General features: G+C 46.5%; 1 protein-coding gene across 1 annotated transcript in view; it reads right to left on the bottom strand.

The window, feature by feature from the left end:
- The window catches only part of CTNNA1 (catenin alpha 1), a 115,982-nt gene that overhangs the window by 38,152 nt on the left and 60,675 nt on the right, over positions 1-17,155 (bottom strand). Inside the window, exons 8-9 of the mRNA XM_041470035.1 lie at positions 9,771-9,851; positions 8,836-8,988 (exon numbers count right to left, since the gene is read on the bottom strand). Coding sequence (XP_041325969.1) covers positions 8,836-8,988; positions 9,771-9,851 — 234 coding nt within the window. The remainder of the gene's footprint in view (positions 1-8,835; positions 8,989-9,770; positions 9,852-17,155) is intronic.

Here is a 17,155-nt window from a genome sequence, read left to right as displayed (position 1 = left end):
AAACCCCTCATTTTGCAGAGGCAGAGTTAACTGGGAATTACAGAAACCAGATCCAATTCTTTAATAGAGGAGGACTAGGGATCAAATCCACAGGGACTGTGCAGAGAGTTAGCAGCGTTGTGCTGTCAGCTGCTTTGTGATTTTATATGACTTAAGTAGCATGTGGCTGCAGCTCCACAGCAGGTACCTTGCAAGAGCTTGTTGTGGGCAACAGAATCCCCAAGTATTAACTGAAAATAGTAAAAGTCTTTAAATAAAACAAGGCAAATGTAGACAAACTGCAGACGTAAAGCACTGGGGAGAACGAAGGACCAAACTGAGAGAACTGCTATTTCCAGAGCTCTGCAGCCTCACACAAAGATGAGAACTGTTTTCATTCCAAGACTGGCTATAAACACAAGGAGGGGAAGTTTCAGTTGGCTGGAACAAAACTGGCAAGCAAAGGGCTGGCATTTTGGACAATGAGGAATGGAGGTCACATGGTCAGGCTGGTAAGTCATGGCAAGAGAAATCAGAGACAGTATCACAGAATCCCAGACTCATTTGGGCTGGGAGGGACCTTAAAGCTCATCCAATTCCAACACCCTGCCATGGCAGGGACATCTTCCACTGTCCCAGGCTGCTCTCAGCCCTGTCCAGCCTGGCCTTGGGCACTGCCAGGGATCCAGGGGCAGCCCCAGCTGCTCTGGGCACCCTGTGCCAGGGCCTGCCCACCTTCCCAAGGAGCAATTCCTGCCTAATATCCCATCCATCCCTGCCCTCTGGCAGTGGGAAGCCATCCCCCCTTGCTCTGTCTCTCCATGCTCTTTTAAGTAATATAAAAGTATAAAAATAAAGGTATTGTGCACCTTCTGCTCCCTGTTATATTGAGGCAATCAGTATTTCCATGGGTAACCACCTTTTGTTTGGGATTACATCTTAGCACTTCCGTATTTCTAGCTCTATCTCTGTGTTTAAAAATCTAATTAAAGGATACAGCTTTGCACTTGCCTCTCACCCTGTCCAGAGCTGTCTCCAAATACCTCGCCAGCTCCCTGGTGCCATTCCAGGTACAGCTGTCCTGGTACTGCTCCACACTGGTGAGCTCCTTCCATGCCCTGAGGAAATGTTCTTCCCCAGCAGAGAGCCACCCATGTGTTGTTAAGATTTCAGAGAGAAGGAAGTTTTCCACACAGCTGGCAATCCCAGAGTTTGTGCATCAGGACAAACCAGACTCGGCTCCATTCACTGCAGCAAGGGCAGCATGGGGACATCTTCTCTTGTGCCAATGGGAAAGGTTTTCAATCAGACAGAAAAAAGAGGTGTTTGAAGGAAATCAATACATCTATAGCATAAACCACAGCCACAGCAGGAAAGTGCAGCAATACCTTTATTTCCAGCCTGGTGGATTATCCTCTCTACAGACCTGAGGGAAAGCAGGGCTGCCACAGGAACAGCAGTGTGTGGCACAGGCACCGTGCCCCTTGTCGATGCAGCTGTGGCAGCAGATGTAACTGCTGGCACAGGAACTATTCCTCCCTCAGACAAACAAGCTAAAGTGTTAAAATGTTGTTATAATCACAAACCACGTTAATTACACAAGTCTATCTGAGCTACCACGACAGCAATGACACCACTGGTGTGTGATGGAGAGCTCAGCTTCAGCTGAAACCTTCAGAGCAAACCCTCAGCTGACATGCTCCTTAGCAACACAAATACCTTTCCTTAAAATAAAAGTGTTTCTAGTAGTGATATCTGGACAGGACCCAAATAATTATCTTCATCCAAAAATGTCTCTGTGTTTGTCAAAGTGGAAATGAAGACAGGCTGGGAGAGCTGGGGGTGTTCAGCCAGGAAAAGAGAAGGGCTCTGGAGAGACCTCAGAGCCCTTCCAGGGCCTAAAGGGGCTCCAGGAGAGCTGGAGAGGAGCTGGGGACAAGGCATGGAGGGACAGAACACAGGGAATGGCTTCCCACTGCCAGAGGGCAGGGACGGATGGGATATTGGGAATTAGGAATTGTTCCCTGGGAGGGTGGGCAGGCCCTGGCACAGGGTGCCCAGAGCAGCTGTGGCTGCCCCTGGATCCCTGGCAGTGCCCAAGGCCAGGCTGGACAGGGCTGGGAGCAGCCTGGGACAGTGGGAAGTGTCCCTGCCCATGGCAGGGGATTGGAATTGGATGAGCTTTAAGGTCCCTCCCAGTGCAAACCAGTCTGGGATTCTGTGAAATTGTTCTTCTCTCCCATCTCAGTTTGCTCAGCACTCAGAACATGCTGCCTTCTGATCTGACTAAAGGCTTCCAACTTCGTGCCTATTATTAGCTGCTTAAACCAGTTTTTGGTGATTCAGACAACTGTTCATGGCAGTGTAACTGTAATTGTCAGTACACTGTGCTCTTCAAGAAGACGACAAAACAGTGTCAGTAATGAGCTCCACACAGATTTCAGGCACCTCCTTGATGACATGACATGACTAATAATCCAATATTGCTAATGACTAAGATGATGAAAATCCAGACATGCATCAAGGCTTTTAGTTAAATATCAAGAATTAAAACGTTTATGCCACATCTATAAAAAACTTTACCCAAAAAGCCACTTACAAATGCTGTTGGAATTAAGACTTAAATATCTGGGAAACAAAAGGACTCTATTGCTTTTCAGCTACCTCTGAAGACATCATGTCAACACCACCTAAACCCAACTGTTCTCACACTTCCTGACCTCTTTTACACATTTCCCTTTCCAAAAAGCTTCTGTTTCCAAAGGAAAAAGGAACAGAGCAAACACAGGGCAGTTTCTAGTGGAATAAAAAGCACATTAATATCTTCCAAACTCATTCAACATCAAATTCCACCCCCTCCATACGTGCCTTGGTTCAGGTGTGCAGAGCAAGCCCTTCCCAGTCACACAGCAAGGTGACTGTCCCTTGTGGCTGAGGTGTGGCAGAAATGCCTCTTCTCCATAAGCAGCAGCAAACCATGAGGATTTCCAAAGAGAAAAATTGTCTCCAGACAGCCCAATGGCTGCCCAGATTTGTGAGGATTCAATCCCTTCATCCCTCCCATCAGTTTCACTGTCATGGCTTGCCCATGTGCACTCACAATGAAATCTGCACAGAAAGATTAGCCTGAAGTCTCTTATTCCTCTTCCAACATAATTTTTAAACTGTAGCAGCATCCTACAAACCCTTTCATACATTATTTGGTGTAGCATTAGAAGATTGGCCTCAAAAAATAACCTTACAAGAACAGAAGTTATCCTATTAAAAGGTCACTTGCCTTTACTTATGTATGATGTATTAAATTTGTATATCCAGTTTTGTTGAAAAATGTAGGAACATTTTTCTTCTGAGGCTTCCCTGCTTTTCTGATTATGAATGTAAGGAAAGCATGTTCTACGAGAAGAATTTAATTTATTTATGAATTAGTTGACTAATAAAATGAACTTACAAGGAAAGTGCATTGGCTGTTGAAGAGTGTCAGACTTTAGAGGGCACATTAGAGTTACACTGGTCATTTATTGGAGACATTAGTTTTAAATTGCTGCCAAGGCTATCTATAGACAAATTACAGAAAACGTGCTTGTGCTTTGGAAGAGACATTTTGCTCATTTTGATCTCCATTTTAAATGGGAAATAACTCTGCCTCTTTTCTCCAGACCACAGTGCAAGGACAATTCCCTTGTAATACAAAATTACCTTAAAAATAAAAGCAATAGAAGACAAACCTGAGTTGGCAGATATTTTTCCCTCTGTAAATGAGAGTACTGGAAAAATAGGTGCTGAAGTACCCTGGTAATGACCCTAGTCTGGAAAATGCTGGGGTTTGAAATTTAATAAAATTCAGAAAAACACTCCAAGTCAATATCTGAGTTGGGTGCCAAGTGCTTGTCTTGTTCCCCAGGAACCTCTGCCCTGTCTGGCAGCACTGAGAGACCGCTGAGCTGGCAGGCAGGAGGGGAGAGCATTGCAAGAATGAGCAAAGCCACCTCCAAAGAGGTTTGGAAAACTCTGTGGAAACTCTAGAAATCAGGTGGCTGATAGACACAAAGGATAATCTTGTCAGAGCAGATTAACTTCTGGATCTGCTGGGTTCTTCCATTGCTTTGTTTGCAATAAATGGTACCTGGCCATGCCCAGGTAAGTGACAATGAACAGGGGACAGCCAAGACCTTCATTGTGCCTCCAAAAACCAGTTTTTATTTTAAATCCAAGCTATGTTTTATCCACTTCATGTTTTTTAAAAGCCTTTCACATGTAAAAAACCTGCAGCTGCTAAGACTCTCCCAAGAACACACAGGCTGCAAGTCTGAGCAAATCAGGATAATTGCAAGAAAAATGTAGCAAGTGTGCAAGGCTTCAGGCTTTGGGAGAGGGGTATTTTTAGATTTTAGACTGAAGAATGACTCCAGGACATCGGGCTAGACAGTGAGGGCAACAGAAGGGGGAAATGTCAGAGCAAGAGGCTACAGAAAGCTTATGGAGCTGCAAGTGCCCAAATGTGATTCTTTCCAAGCAAATAAATTTGCCGTCTGCATCTGTTCATGGGTTTCACTGAAAATGAGAAAATCATCACTCCATATGCAAGATGCAACCCAGTACATTAAAAAAAGGCACAGAGCAGTCTTTTCAAATAAATTAAAGCAATTAGAAAAAAAATCAATGCTTACAAAACACCATTGAGAGCTTTTGCCTCCTGGGTCTTACCAATATTTCTCTTGATAAGAAGAAAAGAAATAAAATTTACATTGAGAAAAATGTTTGACACAGGGGTAGTGGGTTCCAGAGGAAGAAGAGATCATTTGTTCTTTTTAAGGAATTACAAACTCCAAATATATTCTCCAAAATATTCTTCAGCAAGCAAACTGGAGGTTTTGAACCTGGACGCTCTCCTTTATTTACCTTTTATTTCCTAATCTTTTAACATCTGAAAAACTTTTCTATTAAAACTACACAGAGTTACACTGTGTTACAGTGTAACCATGGACAAATTGACAAGTTAATTTTTACTTTTCTAAAGCATTCAACAGTGTAGCAAAGGTTTCTGTTTAACATGTCTGGCTTTCTCCCTCTGCAGGAGCAGCCCAAGCATCCCCGGGGAGCGGCACAAAGGCAGCTCAGCACAAACACTGCTCAAAGCCTGGCAGGGACAAAGAGCCAGCGTGGAGCTGGGTGACATCACTGCGGATGGGCACCATGCTGCAGGACAGCCCCAGCCCCCCGGGCAGGAACAGGCACTCCAAGGATGCCAGTGCCAAGCTGTCCTTCCTCAAGAGCAAAGGCAGGTTTGAGAGCCAAGGCTGCTTCACCCAGTGGGAAAAAACACTGGAATGAAGTTAGCAGTTCACGATTTGCAAATTGGGAAGACTTCCATAGTTTACAAGTGAATTTAACTTTTTGTTAGACTGGTTCCACAAATGCTGTCCTTTCTGTTATTCTTGTGTGTTATACTGAAATTGGCTTCTCAATTCCTGAATTAAACTCCTTTAACCAAATCCAGCCAGAGTTAATGGTCTGTTAGCACAGAGCAATTTTGAAAGCTATCTTTGAAACATATTATTCAACTGAGACAAGGCTCATTCTACTCTTTTACTGTTCCTCAGTTTTCAAAAGGCAGGATAAAAGGGTTACAATTTTACTACGTGGGGAACAAATTAGATGGGAACCCTTTGGGATGCTCTTGGTATGGATTCTCCACAAGATACAGACCCAGCAGGCAAATCAGCTTTTTGTGGTTATTACACCTTTTGGTCAAATTTGGCTGCCTGGGCATTAGGAACCACAAAAGCAGACAATGCTGTGCTGCCAAGAAGGGAACATTTCAAAATGAAATTATCCAAATCATGTGCTTGCATCTCTTTATGGGTACTTGGAGGGCCCATAAACAGCTCTGCACTGCAGGAGCAAGAACTCCCTGTGCTCAGCCAGGGCAGAACCAGCACTGCCACTCCTGTCCAGCCAACATCTGCCACAGTTTAGTGTGAAAAACGAAATCTATCTCATTATATATCTCTCAGGGGCTGGTTCACTGACTCCTCCAGCTCACAGACACAGGGGTATTAACACAAGGTGCAAACCCTCCCAGCAATGCAGTGGGGATGTGCTGAGCTCCCCAGGGCAGAGCAGGATCTCCTGCACATTTCCTGTCCTCACTCAGCACCAGAGGGAAGGAAGGAAGGACATGTTCCCCTCTACACCCAAACCACAGGAGCCTGTCAGGGTACGATACAGCACAGCTCCCCTCAGTGGTGCAGCTGCTGGGCACATTTGATGAGCAATTAAAATGTGTTTGTGAGGGCAATTCTGATATATCCCTGTACACTCATCTCCTCTGAAAGCAGTGGAAGCAATCACTGCCCATCTCACCAGGCAAAACATCTTCAGCTCTGCTCTTACACAATCTTTTGTTGTTTCTCCTGAGTTTCCTGCCCAAGAACAGAATCATGAAGGACCTGGCAAACATCCTTCTCCATTCTGGCAGAGGCACAAGACATTTCAAAGGCAAGCCACCCCAACCCAGCCTCCTGCACAGTGAATCTGACATCTCATACAATACTGGTGGCTCTGCTGCCCCTCAGGACAAAGGGTCTGCAGGAGCACTATTCCCTTCTGTCCAAGCTAAGTGTATATATTAATCCATCTCCATTCAGGGAAGAGGTTCATAAACCATCTACATCATGCTACACTACAACTGCAGTTACATTTCAGACAGCAAAAGCAATAACCAAGCCTTCAAAAAGCTGTTGCAGCAGCATATCATTTTAGCAGAAGCTTTTGATGTCAGTCAAAAATATTGCTGAATCTCTACTTTCAGGGGAATAGTCCTTGGAAGACAAGAGAGTCTGGCTGTACAGAGGCTCTGGAAAACTCTCCTGCAGCCTGGCATTTGCACACCAGGTAGGGCCAGTGCCAGTGAGGATGGAACTGTGGCTGCTCCAGTGGGACACGAACTTCCAAGGGGACAGGGAGAAAGGGCTCACCTGGCAAGGGCTGGGGAGAAGTTCAGGGACAGAACAGCACCATTATTCCTTTTAATTATGCCAATGAATTCCACACATCTGCTGAGGAGGTAGCAGAACTCTGGCAGAAGAGGCACTGCTATTGTTACATGATTCAACTCCTCCTGTAAACAAGCCCTAAAAATAATTTTCTAGATAAATCAGGCTTGCAACATGAAGAAGGGAGGCTTTAGACCAAACCCACTTCAAAGTGTTCCCAAGGCTGTATCCTGCTGCTAAGGCAGGGCACAGCAGCCCTGCCTTCCTTCCACATGCTGCTTTGCAGAACAACGTCAGTTACTTAAAATTTAGATTAGAATAACTTTGCAGCTCCAGGAGGACAGCATTGATGCTGAAACATGACAAGCCAAAAGAGAAAAATGGATGCCTTCAAGGAATTAAAAGATTGTCACTGCTTAGACAGCAGCTCTAAAGAGCTGGATGAACTTCATGCACCCTGGACTACAAGGCAGTTGCAAAGCGCACTCAGAACCCCACCAAAAATACATTGTGCAAGTCAGAAGCTACTTTTACTGATGTCTGATCTGTCTTATTCTTGAGCAATTTAAATGTGTCCAGCTGTGTGAGTATTCCCCACAAGCCTTGGAGACACAGGGACTCCACTATCAAACAGAGACACCGAGGGAGCAGAACCACACAAAACAGCCTGGGACTGCTCCTGGGGAGCTGCTGAGGTTCAGCACAACCAGCCAGAGCCTCAAAGCACAGGAGGAGTTTTTGACACTTATTCCCAGTGGCATGTTTCCCCAGCAATACCTATAGCTGCTCCGTGCCATTCAGCATCAGTTGGCACAGAACTCTCACACAGTGGTGGTGGTGAGGGGCCAAGAGTCCCGAGGTGGATCCATAAAGGAGGGCACGCTCTGCTGCTGCTCTCTGCAGACACCACCCACGGAAACCTGCTTCCCTCAGCAGGGCATGAATGATCCTGAAAGCAACTCCCTGACAGGAGGAGCAGCCAGGTGAGGGTCAGTCTCTTCTCCCAGGTAATGAGCGAGAGGTCAAGAGGGAACGGCCTCAGGCTGGGCCAGGGGAGGCTCAGGGTGGACATCAGCAGGAATTTCCTCATGGAAAGGGTGCTCAGGCCTTGGCAGGGGCTGCCCAGGGAGGTTTGGAGTGCCCATCCCTGGAGGTGTCCAAGGCAGGACTGGAGGTGGCACTGAGTGCTCTGGGCTGGGGACAAGGTGGGGATCAGCTTGGACTCGATGGGCTGGAAGGGATTTTCCAGCCTCAGTGATCCTGGGATTGCAGTTAAGACACATTGGTCCCATTTAATCTGGTTTTCCCCCCAGTCAGAGCCCTGCTCTGCAGTTCCAGCAGCTGGAGAGCCTTTGGGTTTTCCTTACAGAGTAGTGGCAGGGATCAGTTGCGCTGTTACTCCAAGTGTTCTGTTTGCTCTTTACACACACACAAGCAGCTCTTCATTCTGAAAGCCTTCACACAAAAGGCCTGTTTGTATTGAGTGGGATTTTACTGGAAAGAAAAACCCTCCAGGCTTCAATGGGTCAAACCCTCCAGCAATGGGTCAAACTGTCCAGGAGGACAATCATGCCCTGGTCTCCCTTACTCCAACTGACCACCTCCAAGTAACAAAAACCTTTATCATATACTCACATTGTAATATCCACAACTACATGGGTTATTTAACAGCTCCTTTTGATAAGCTTACATTTTCAATTATTTAAATATTAAATTGTGTTTAAATTCATTCAAATAAAATTTTAAAAGGAAATTTATCACAGAATTTGCTTTGTGCTTCAGCAGAATTGAAAAACCTGTTTTGCCTAGTCTTGCCTTAATTTAACTAGCAACAATTAAATTTTAATTTGTACCATCTTACCTCAATCAATTTGTTGGCATGTTCACGGAAAACCTGGGCATATTCTTTAACTTCTTTTTCATTCCCATTCTTGGCAGCTTCAATCAATACTAAAAGAGGAACATTTGTTTCCAGAAAAGAGTCTGAAACATGGTCCATAACAGCTTTGCGGAGCTAAAATAAAAATAAAAGAATGAGTTATTCTTCAGTAGTGTTCCACTGCTGTTTCCCTCTTACTGTATTAATATGTACAGCTTAAACTACTTTTGTCGTTGATCCTTCTTCCTTTGTGTGACCAAGGCTTTCCTTGCACTAAGTCTTGTCTACACACTTTTTGCTTCAATTTAAATGAAATCTCCTTAAAAAATGGATTTGTTATAGAAGTGCAAGTCACCAGTTTGGCCACAAATATTGATTTAGCAGCTCATATTGGTTTTGTCTGAGTAAATTTGCTGCTTTCCCTCAGCTGATTAAACAACACACTGATTTAACTTTTTTATTTTTCTGCTAGAATAAAAACATTTTTCAACAAACCTGATCCATATTCTTGCTTACTCAAAAAAGGGAATATATTGCTTTAAAACCAAAGACAAAAGGCTGATGCTACGTAAATACAGTTCTCAAATAAAATAGGTTGAGATGAACACCACCAGGACTATAAAATATCACTGATTATCTTCAAAGTCCACCAAGTAAAAATTGTTTTTTGGGGAGGCTTTGGTTAGGTTTTTTAATCTCTCTTGCCACGAGGATGGATTAAGACTCCAACATCTGTATCACACAGTTAACATGGAATTAACAGGGAATTACATTCCCACCCCATGCTTCCCACTGGAAGCTTCTGGCCTTTAATTCACTGAAGACAGGCCAGCAAACCCACTGCCATTAGGAACAAATCCCCAGCATGCAGCACTGTACTCATGCGTCAGCCAGCACCACCTCCGACCACTCCTTACCTGCCTGCGCAGGTCTCTGGTCTTCTTGGTCATTTTATCAATGGCAGAGTTCAGGGCATCACTTCTTTCCTTGCGGCCAGCCTGGAAAACAGCAAACAAAGAGATAAACAGGTACTCAGGGTCTCAAAGTTAAACCAGTTGTTACTAATTTCAAGTATACTGTAAGCTTCTATTTTTGAGGTTTGTGGAGGGATTCTGCACACGGGCAGTAGAGTCTCCACCTCCCCAGTAAGGCAGTCACTGCTCCCTGCACACCCCATCTCGGGGATCACACAACACTGCTCCTGAGCAGGCAGTCAAAAGCCCAGAATCAAAAGTCAAATCCTTATAAACCATTTGTTGGGTAAGAAATTTCAAGTGAGTGAAATTTCAAGTGAGTCTCCAGGCCCACCCATGGGGAGCTGCCAAGGTTTGATCCTGCACGTTTCGCCTGAGCCCTGTTGTTAGAGAGGGCAAAGGGCCAGGCAGCAGGGGCAGCTTCCCTTTTCCATCAGACACTGGGTCAAAAATATCCTCATTCCTATCAAATTAAGAGTCAGATAAGACAGTGGTGGTGGTCTGGTTATGCTGGGAGATTTTTCTCTTTAATATAGTTGATATTAGGGTTTCAAAACACACTTTATTCAACCACAATCCAATTTCTGAAGTCCTAAGCCACAATCAATATAATTATCCAGTTGAGAAGAAAAACCATTTAGCAGTGCTGCAGTGAGTGTATGCCAGGTATCAATTCTCCAGGTGACAGGCTGGTGTGAAATATCTGGATGAACAGCCTTGAATCTAAAACATCAAGTCCACTCTACAGCAGAAATAAAAAATGGGGGGAGGGAGTTAGGATGTTGCAATGTCATTATAGCGTAATGAATTATTGAAGATTTGTCACCACCATGATCAAGTTATTTGATTCTCATCACAAAAGGTAACTGAAAAGTGACTGGAGCTAAACCCAGGAGCTCATTGTGACACTGCCAAACCTGCAGCAGCCCCAGCACTGGCCCCCTCTTTGCCCTACATTCAAAAATCAAAGCTGAAGGCTCTAAATAAAGTGAAGATTAATGCACTGATTTACCCAACACTTTGCTGCTGCCCTGCTCAGGGGATATGACGGACAAGAGTCCCTGAGCAATGGCTCTGCCCCTGGCATGCTGGTGGCAGCAGGCAGGGCTGGCACCTGCAGGAGACAGGGGGACAGTGACCCCAGAAGCTGCCACTGGGCACTGCCCCAGCCACAAGCTGCTCCAAGACACCAACCTACAGTGGCAGCTGCTTCCCCCCCTGATGTTTCACCCCTGTTTACCCATGGCAACGTGAGCATTTTACTGAACCCACAGCACTCTCCCCACACACTGGGTTTTTTCCCCAGGAATATGTTTGGATCTAAGATATATGCTCATCTATTACGCAGAAAGCCAAACATTCAGCTGTTCCAAGAAGTGCCGTTTTACTTCTCCCTGGGTGCTCCCACATTACCATTTTAACAAGAAGCAGGAGCAGGGATTTGAGGCGATACCACCCATCAATTCCACTTTGCTGTCCCTGGCTTCACAGCCCATAACAGCCTCTGTGCACAGCACCAGATGCCTTCTGCATGAGAGGAAAACCAAGAGATGGCCTCCACTAATGGACCACTATGCAAAACACCCCAACAAAGCACGCAGCCTGAGCAGCACCGATGTCTTACTGCTGATCCGTTCTATGAAACTACACTACATCCTAGCACAGAAAGAGCTGTAGAATCCAACCCCACTAGATTTTAGGAAGGCAGCTCCAGTTTATTCCCACCTCGCTGGCATGCAGAAATTTTACTACAGAAGCTTGTCAAGACCATGACCAGAATTTACTTCAGAAGGCTGCAGGATAAAGCACCCTGATAATTTAGCTCTGGTGATTTAGCGCATAGAGTCACTAATTGGGATCCTTTGTTAGTGCTGAGTGGGGGCAGAGCAGGACAGACCCAGGACACCTCAGTGGATACAGACACCCTGCTGCCACTGACATCTTAAACCATCACAGCCAATTCCAACCAAGATCCTGGAGACAACAATGTCTAGTTTTGCCCAGCTGAAGTTTCCTGACCCTTTTTTTCCCCTGCATAATAAACACTGTGGGGCCAAACAAACCCCATTAGGACCTGGTGGAACACATGAAGACCTGCACAGCCTGTGGCAGCACAAACCCCCCTGGGCACAGAAACATGCTGAGGATCACCCCTGACCACAGCACTGTCACTCTGTCCAGGTTGCCACACAAGTCGGGAATTTAACCCACTGGTTCCACCCTACAGTTCAAAAATCCTGTTTGAGCTGGGCTCCCTCTCTCAACTCATAAATCACGTTTTAAAGGCTCCAAGTGCCAGTTTAGCTCTTCTGGGTAATTTGTTCCACTAACCAATTAGCCTGACCATTAAAAACTGGTCCTCATGTCTAGTGTGAACCCTCACTGAGGAGGCAGCTAATGACCCGGCAGCACAAGGCAGCCCAGCCAGCAGCTCCTGTTATCCACGGGATTAGGAGGACTCACAAGAGTGAAGCTCAAATATTCCGATTTCTAATAGGATTTTTAGATATTCAGCACAAAACTCTGCTGAGGGAATCACAAACCCTGCAGCCAGTGAGCAGATAATAGATTCAGTAGATTTAATAGGGTCATGATGACCATGTCAATCATTCTGCAATATGATATCCCAACTCTGACCAGTATCATGGATAATAAATTTAGCCACGGTGCAAATTTACTTTAAATTAAATCAGATCTTTATAAAAGAGGACAGAATTGATGTTAAAAATTGCTTGTTACCCCCACTCCCTTCATCTCTGCTCTTCCCCCACCATTGCTGCCCCGCTTGCAGAGCACCACGAGCATTCCCTGTCACATCCCTACAGTCCCAGCTCACATCACCATCCCCAGAGGGGACTCTTTTAATGCTCAAAGCAAAGAAAGGGGATTTGTACACAGGGAGGGGAGCAGAATCACCATTTCTGTCACAAACGCTTCCTGCTGTAGGTGTGCCATGTGAATTCAGACAAGCAAAAGACAGACTCAAGCTTCTCCTATAGCTATGGAGGTTAAAATCTAATCCAGAGTGATTTACAGAGGTACAGGGGCATGGTGATGGTGATGCATTCCACCAGGATCAACAGAGCATGTCCTGTAACCAGCTACTCAAAGATATGTTTTTGTAGCTAAATATCACAAACATCTGCTGTTAATCTTAGATGTTCATCATCAGTTTGGGTAAAGCTGAGCCCACAGAGGTATTGAGGGAAACCGTACCTCCTGCTCAGCACCACCTCACACCATCCCCGCTGAGCCCATCATGCCCCCTCCCCAAATCAGCACCCAGATGGAAGCCAAGTGTGCCACTGCCGAGAGCCACCACTGTCCCACCTGCCACCCCCCCCACAACCACCAAAAAGGATGGGTGGCAGAGAGGTTTCTGCTTCAGGTGTCTGGGAATTGACTCCTGGACTGTCAGTACAACAGGCAGCATCCTGGTTAATGATGGGGGCTGAATAAGTTACAAGTGAGTGCTTGGCACACCTTCCTGTGGGCAGGCAGTGTGTCACTGTGTGTCACAGTGTGCCACTGTGCCACCTCTGAGCTCTGCTGCCAGGGGACACAGGACATCAGGGCTCGGGTGTCCCATGCTTGGTTTTGCCCTGCCACCCAGCCTAATTCCGAGTCTACAGAAAATAACCGTGCACAACCCTCCATCACTGTGACAGCAGGGCTGCCAACCAACTCCAGCTAGACAGGGCTGATTCAGGGCCAGGCAGTGTGAGCACTGAGGCGTTACCCACACGAATTCCAGCAGTGCTTTCACATCCAAGGTGCAGGAAGTAGGACTGTGCCCTGGTTTGCTGCAGGAAGGAGTCTGCCACAGCTCAGCACACCAAATGGGCTCCATGGCAATGTTCTGGCTTCAGCAAGAACCTGAATAAAGCTGCCTGCACTGTCCCCCTGCCCAGCTGGCCATGCCACAGCACTGCCACCCCGACATCCCTCCCCATGGCCAGGCTGCACCACGGAGAGGTGAAGGGTGGCTGCTGCACTCACCGTGGTACAAGGAGGAATTACAACCAGTGCCAGCTGCAGAGAGCTGCTGGACAGCCACCATGCTATGCCACCACATGTGCCCTTTGCTCCCATGAAGACAAGGACACCCAACCTCCAGCACCCATCCCTCCCACTGCCCTGCCCCAAAGAACTCTGCAGCTGGCCTAAAGCCCTGGGCACACCTCTGCTGCTGGGTCACCTCCAACATGCCTTTGTCCCATGTGTCCCCCCTAGGGCCCAGTGCTCCCACGGCAGCAAATCCAAGAGCGCGTACAGTGACACTCCACCCACACGTCCCTGCTCACCTCCTGCCTCACAGCCCTGTCACACAGCACAAACACAACCTTCTGGCCAAAAAGCAGCAAATCCTCCTGTGGTCCCCGAGGTGCTAACGCCCAGCAACAATTGCTACGGCCACTCCTGCAGGCAGAAGGGTGAGCTGGCTGCGGCGCAGTGCCACACAAGGGCTGCCTGTCCTGCCTGCTGCAGTCCCACCTGCACCTCCAGGGCTTGCACCCTCCAGGCCCCCAACACAGCAAAGTCATGCAGCCCCCACATCTCCATCCAGTAAAATTAGCTTGTATGTTGTTCTTAATACACTAGGAAGGTCTCCACAAGATGTCAGCCTAACTAAATGACAACGCTCGCCTCAGGGTGCAATTCTACTTTCCCAGCGCATGGGTTTAGCAAGAAAAGGAAAACCAGTTGTGCTGCTGCTCCAGGAGCAGGGTAGGTGAGAAGCCCTCAAAAGGGTTATCTGGTCCTAGCAAGCTTATTCCTGGCAATTTCCCTGTCCACATTGCATATGAGGGTTCAGCTTGTCATAAAGCTCCTGCTGTGGCAGAAGTGCCCAGGTGGCATCAGACATGGTTTTTCATGTTGGGCAATGAGTATTGAAGCTCAGAAGAAACGCATTTGCATGAGTTTTCTGGGGGTTTGTTCCCAGTCTGTTGCACCCTGACATTCCAGGCAGCTCCCAAGGAACGATGTGAATGTTACTGCAGTGTTCCAGACTTCAGAGACTGAGATGCACACTTGAGGTAATAACTGTTATTTCACAGCAAGTGCACATAAAAACATGTTTTGCTAAGAAAAGCGCCCATAAAGTTCGCGTTAACAGTTTCCTAAACAGGAAACTCGCTGGCAAGGTGCTAAATAGCCCTTGTTTGGTTAAGGGCCAAAGAATGGAGAGCTTCAGAAAAGGAGCAACTCACCGTGTTTGAACATTAACTCTTAATTCTGTGCCAAATTACACAATCTTAACGTGGGAGGAACCTACCAGCAGATATTGATGCAAAAAAGCAAAATGTTTCCAATGATACCTAATTTCAGTCTCCTGGTAAGAGGGAAAGAGCTGACAGTTGACCTCAAATTATACCCTTTGGAATGCTGTTATTAAATGTTATGGTAACATATTGAAATGTTATTAGAAATAAAACCAACACCTGGGATCAGGGTGTTGCACAGAGCTGCTCCAAGAACCCTCTGCAGGTGCTGCAGAGCCCAGGTTCCACTGGACAGCTGGAGCTGAGCCTGAGCTCTTCGTACCCTGAACATTAAACAAGAAGAATCTCTTTAAATAGGTTTATGTAATTTCTTTGCATGGATTTCTTTCACACTGGAGCAAATGTGAAAACATTTACTATGGCTGAGCAATTTAAGAAATTTATCTAACATTTCCTAATTTGCTTAATCATTAAAGACAGTTACTTTCCTGATAGGTTCAGGGTAGGGTTTATTTGTTTTGCTTTAGCTTTTGTTGAGATTTTATTCTTGTGCATTCACATTCTTCATCCTTTTACTTTCCATTCAGTGCTCCCCTTGAGTCTTCCCATCCCAAAAAGGAAGCACCAGAGGCAGTGTCACCATTCCACCACGGGACAGCCAAGGGAGAAGCAGGCAGAGAACAGCAGGTCTTGGTTTAAGCAAGGACCTCCAAGGAACCAAAGCAAGGACCCCACACTTAATAACAAAGGTAAACAGCCATTTTATTTTGAACCCTTCTTTGAACAATTCATCTTGCTCCATCATCATGGGAAATTTGTTATTCTCAGCTCATTCCAGATCTTGGAGGTTAAGAGGTGATACCACGCTGCTACACAGCAAACATTTTCAAGTGCCTCCTCTACATTACTGCTTTATATCTCAAAGAGAAAATTAAAAAAAAAAGCTTATCCAAGTTGTCCGGAGCAGGAAACCAGCATCCCCCTGCTGCACCCACATCGAGCTATGACCACAGCAGTGACTCCAAAGGCTTTACCTGCACATGCATCCTAAAAATATATAAAAATGTCAATTGAAGCTGGTCATTTACCTTTCAGTACCAGCAGTCCCAGAGGAGAGGTTGCTCTGAATAATGGGGCAATGAACCTTTAAAGCAAGCAAGCAGCCCTAAGAGCCCACTGTCCTCCTCCTGGCTGTGTGTGCACACTCCAGCCAGAGCCCGGCGGGGCTGCAGAGCACACACAGCTCTGCAGGGGCACAGCTCTGCAGCCCTAAACCCACAGGATAACTGTTACAGACCCACCCTGCAGCCAGGGGCTCCTGGAGGTGTGTCCCCCCTCTCTGAGGGGACACAAAGGAGCAGGACATTGTGGGTGACCACAAGAGCCCCGACTGGAAATGCCAGTCTCACGATTTCTGCCCTCACTCCAGTGTCCAGGAAAAAGCAAGTATAAAAGCCACCTTTTGGGAGGAGAAAATAGATTTTCTAGTTTCATAACCACACACTGTCAAGCCGGATTCCAATTAAATTTTTCCTATGCCCTAACGTAAGCTTTGCTTTTTCCAGAAATTTCTCCTGGCTTGAAGCGCTTGCTCCTGTGCCCTGCTCCCAGGCTGTACTTCCTGATACTCCTGCTTCAGCCCCAGCACTGCTCTCTGCACTTCTGCAGGGACCACAGTCGCACACAGCTGTCACACAGAGCTCTGAGCTGCCCAATCCCTCTCACCTCCATGAAAGCTGGTGCTGACCAGTATCCTCTATTCAACCTCTGCGCATTTTGCATCTAAAAGTTCCTTTCATGCAGGGAGATTTAGCAGAAAAGTGGGAGCAGGCAGCACTCAGGCACTTCCATCCACGGCTCTGCGCTGCGTTTAACCCCAGCTGAGCAGAGCCAGTGCAGATGTGGGGGGAGCAGGGTGCTGCGAGTCCCTCCTGCTCCTTCTGTCCTGCGGACGAAGGACTCCTGCCGCTGGATTTTCCCCCCTCTATCAGTGGTCTTTAACATGATCACAGCATGCAGCACAATGCTTTAAAACAGCAAAGCTTCTGGAAAACCCAAACAAAAGGAACGTCACCAGGTGACGTCAGCCTATATAGAGCCCTG

Source organism: Pyrgilauda ruficollis, unplaced genomic scaffold, assembly GCF_017590135.1.
Source record: "Pyrgilauda ruficollis isolate IOZ18807 unplaced genomic scaffold, ASM1759013v1 scaffold105, whole genome shotgun sequence".
Classification (NCBI taxonomy): Eukaryota; Metazoa; Chordata; class Aves; order Passeriformes; family Passeridae; genus Pyrgilauda; species Pyrgilauda ruficollis.
This window is presented reverse-complemented; position numbering and strand designations above follow the sequence as displayed.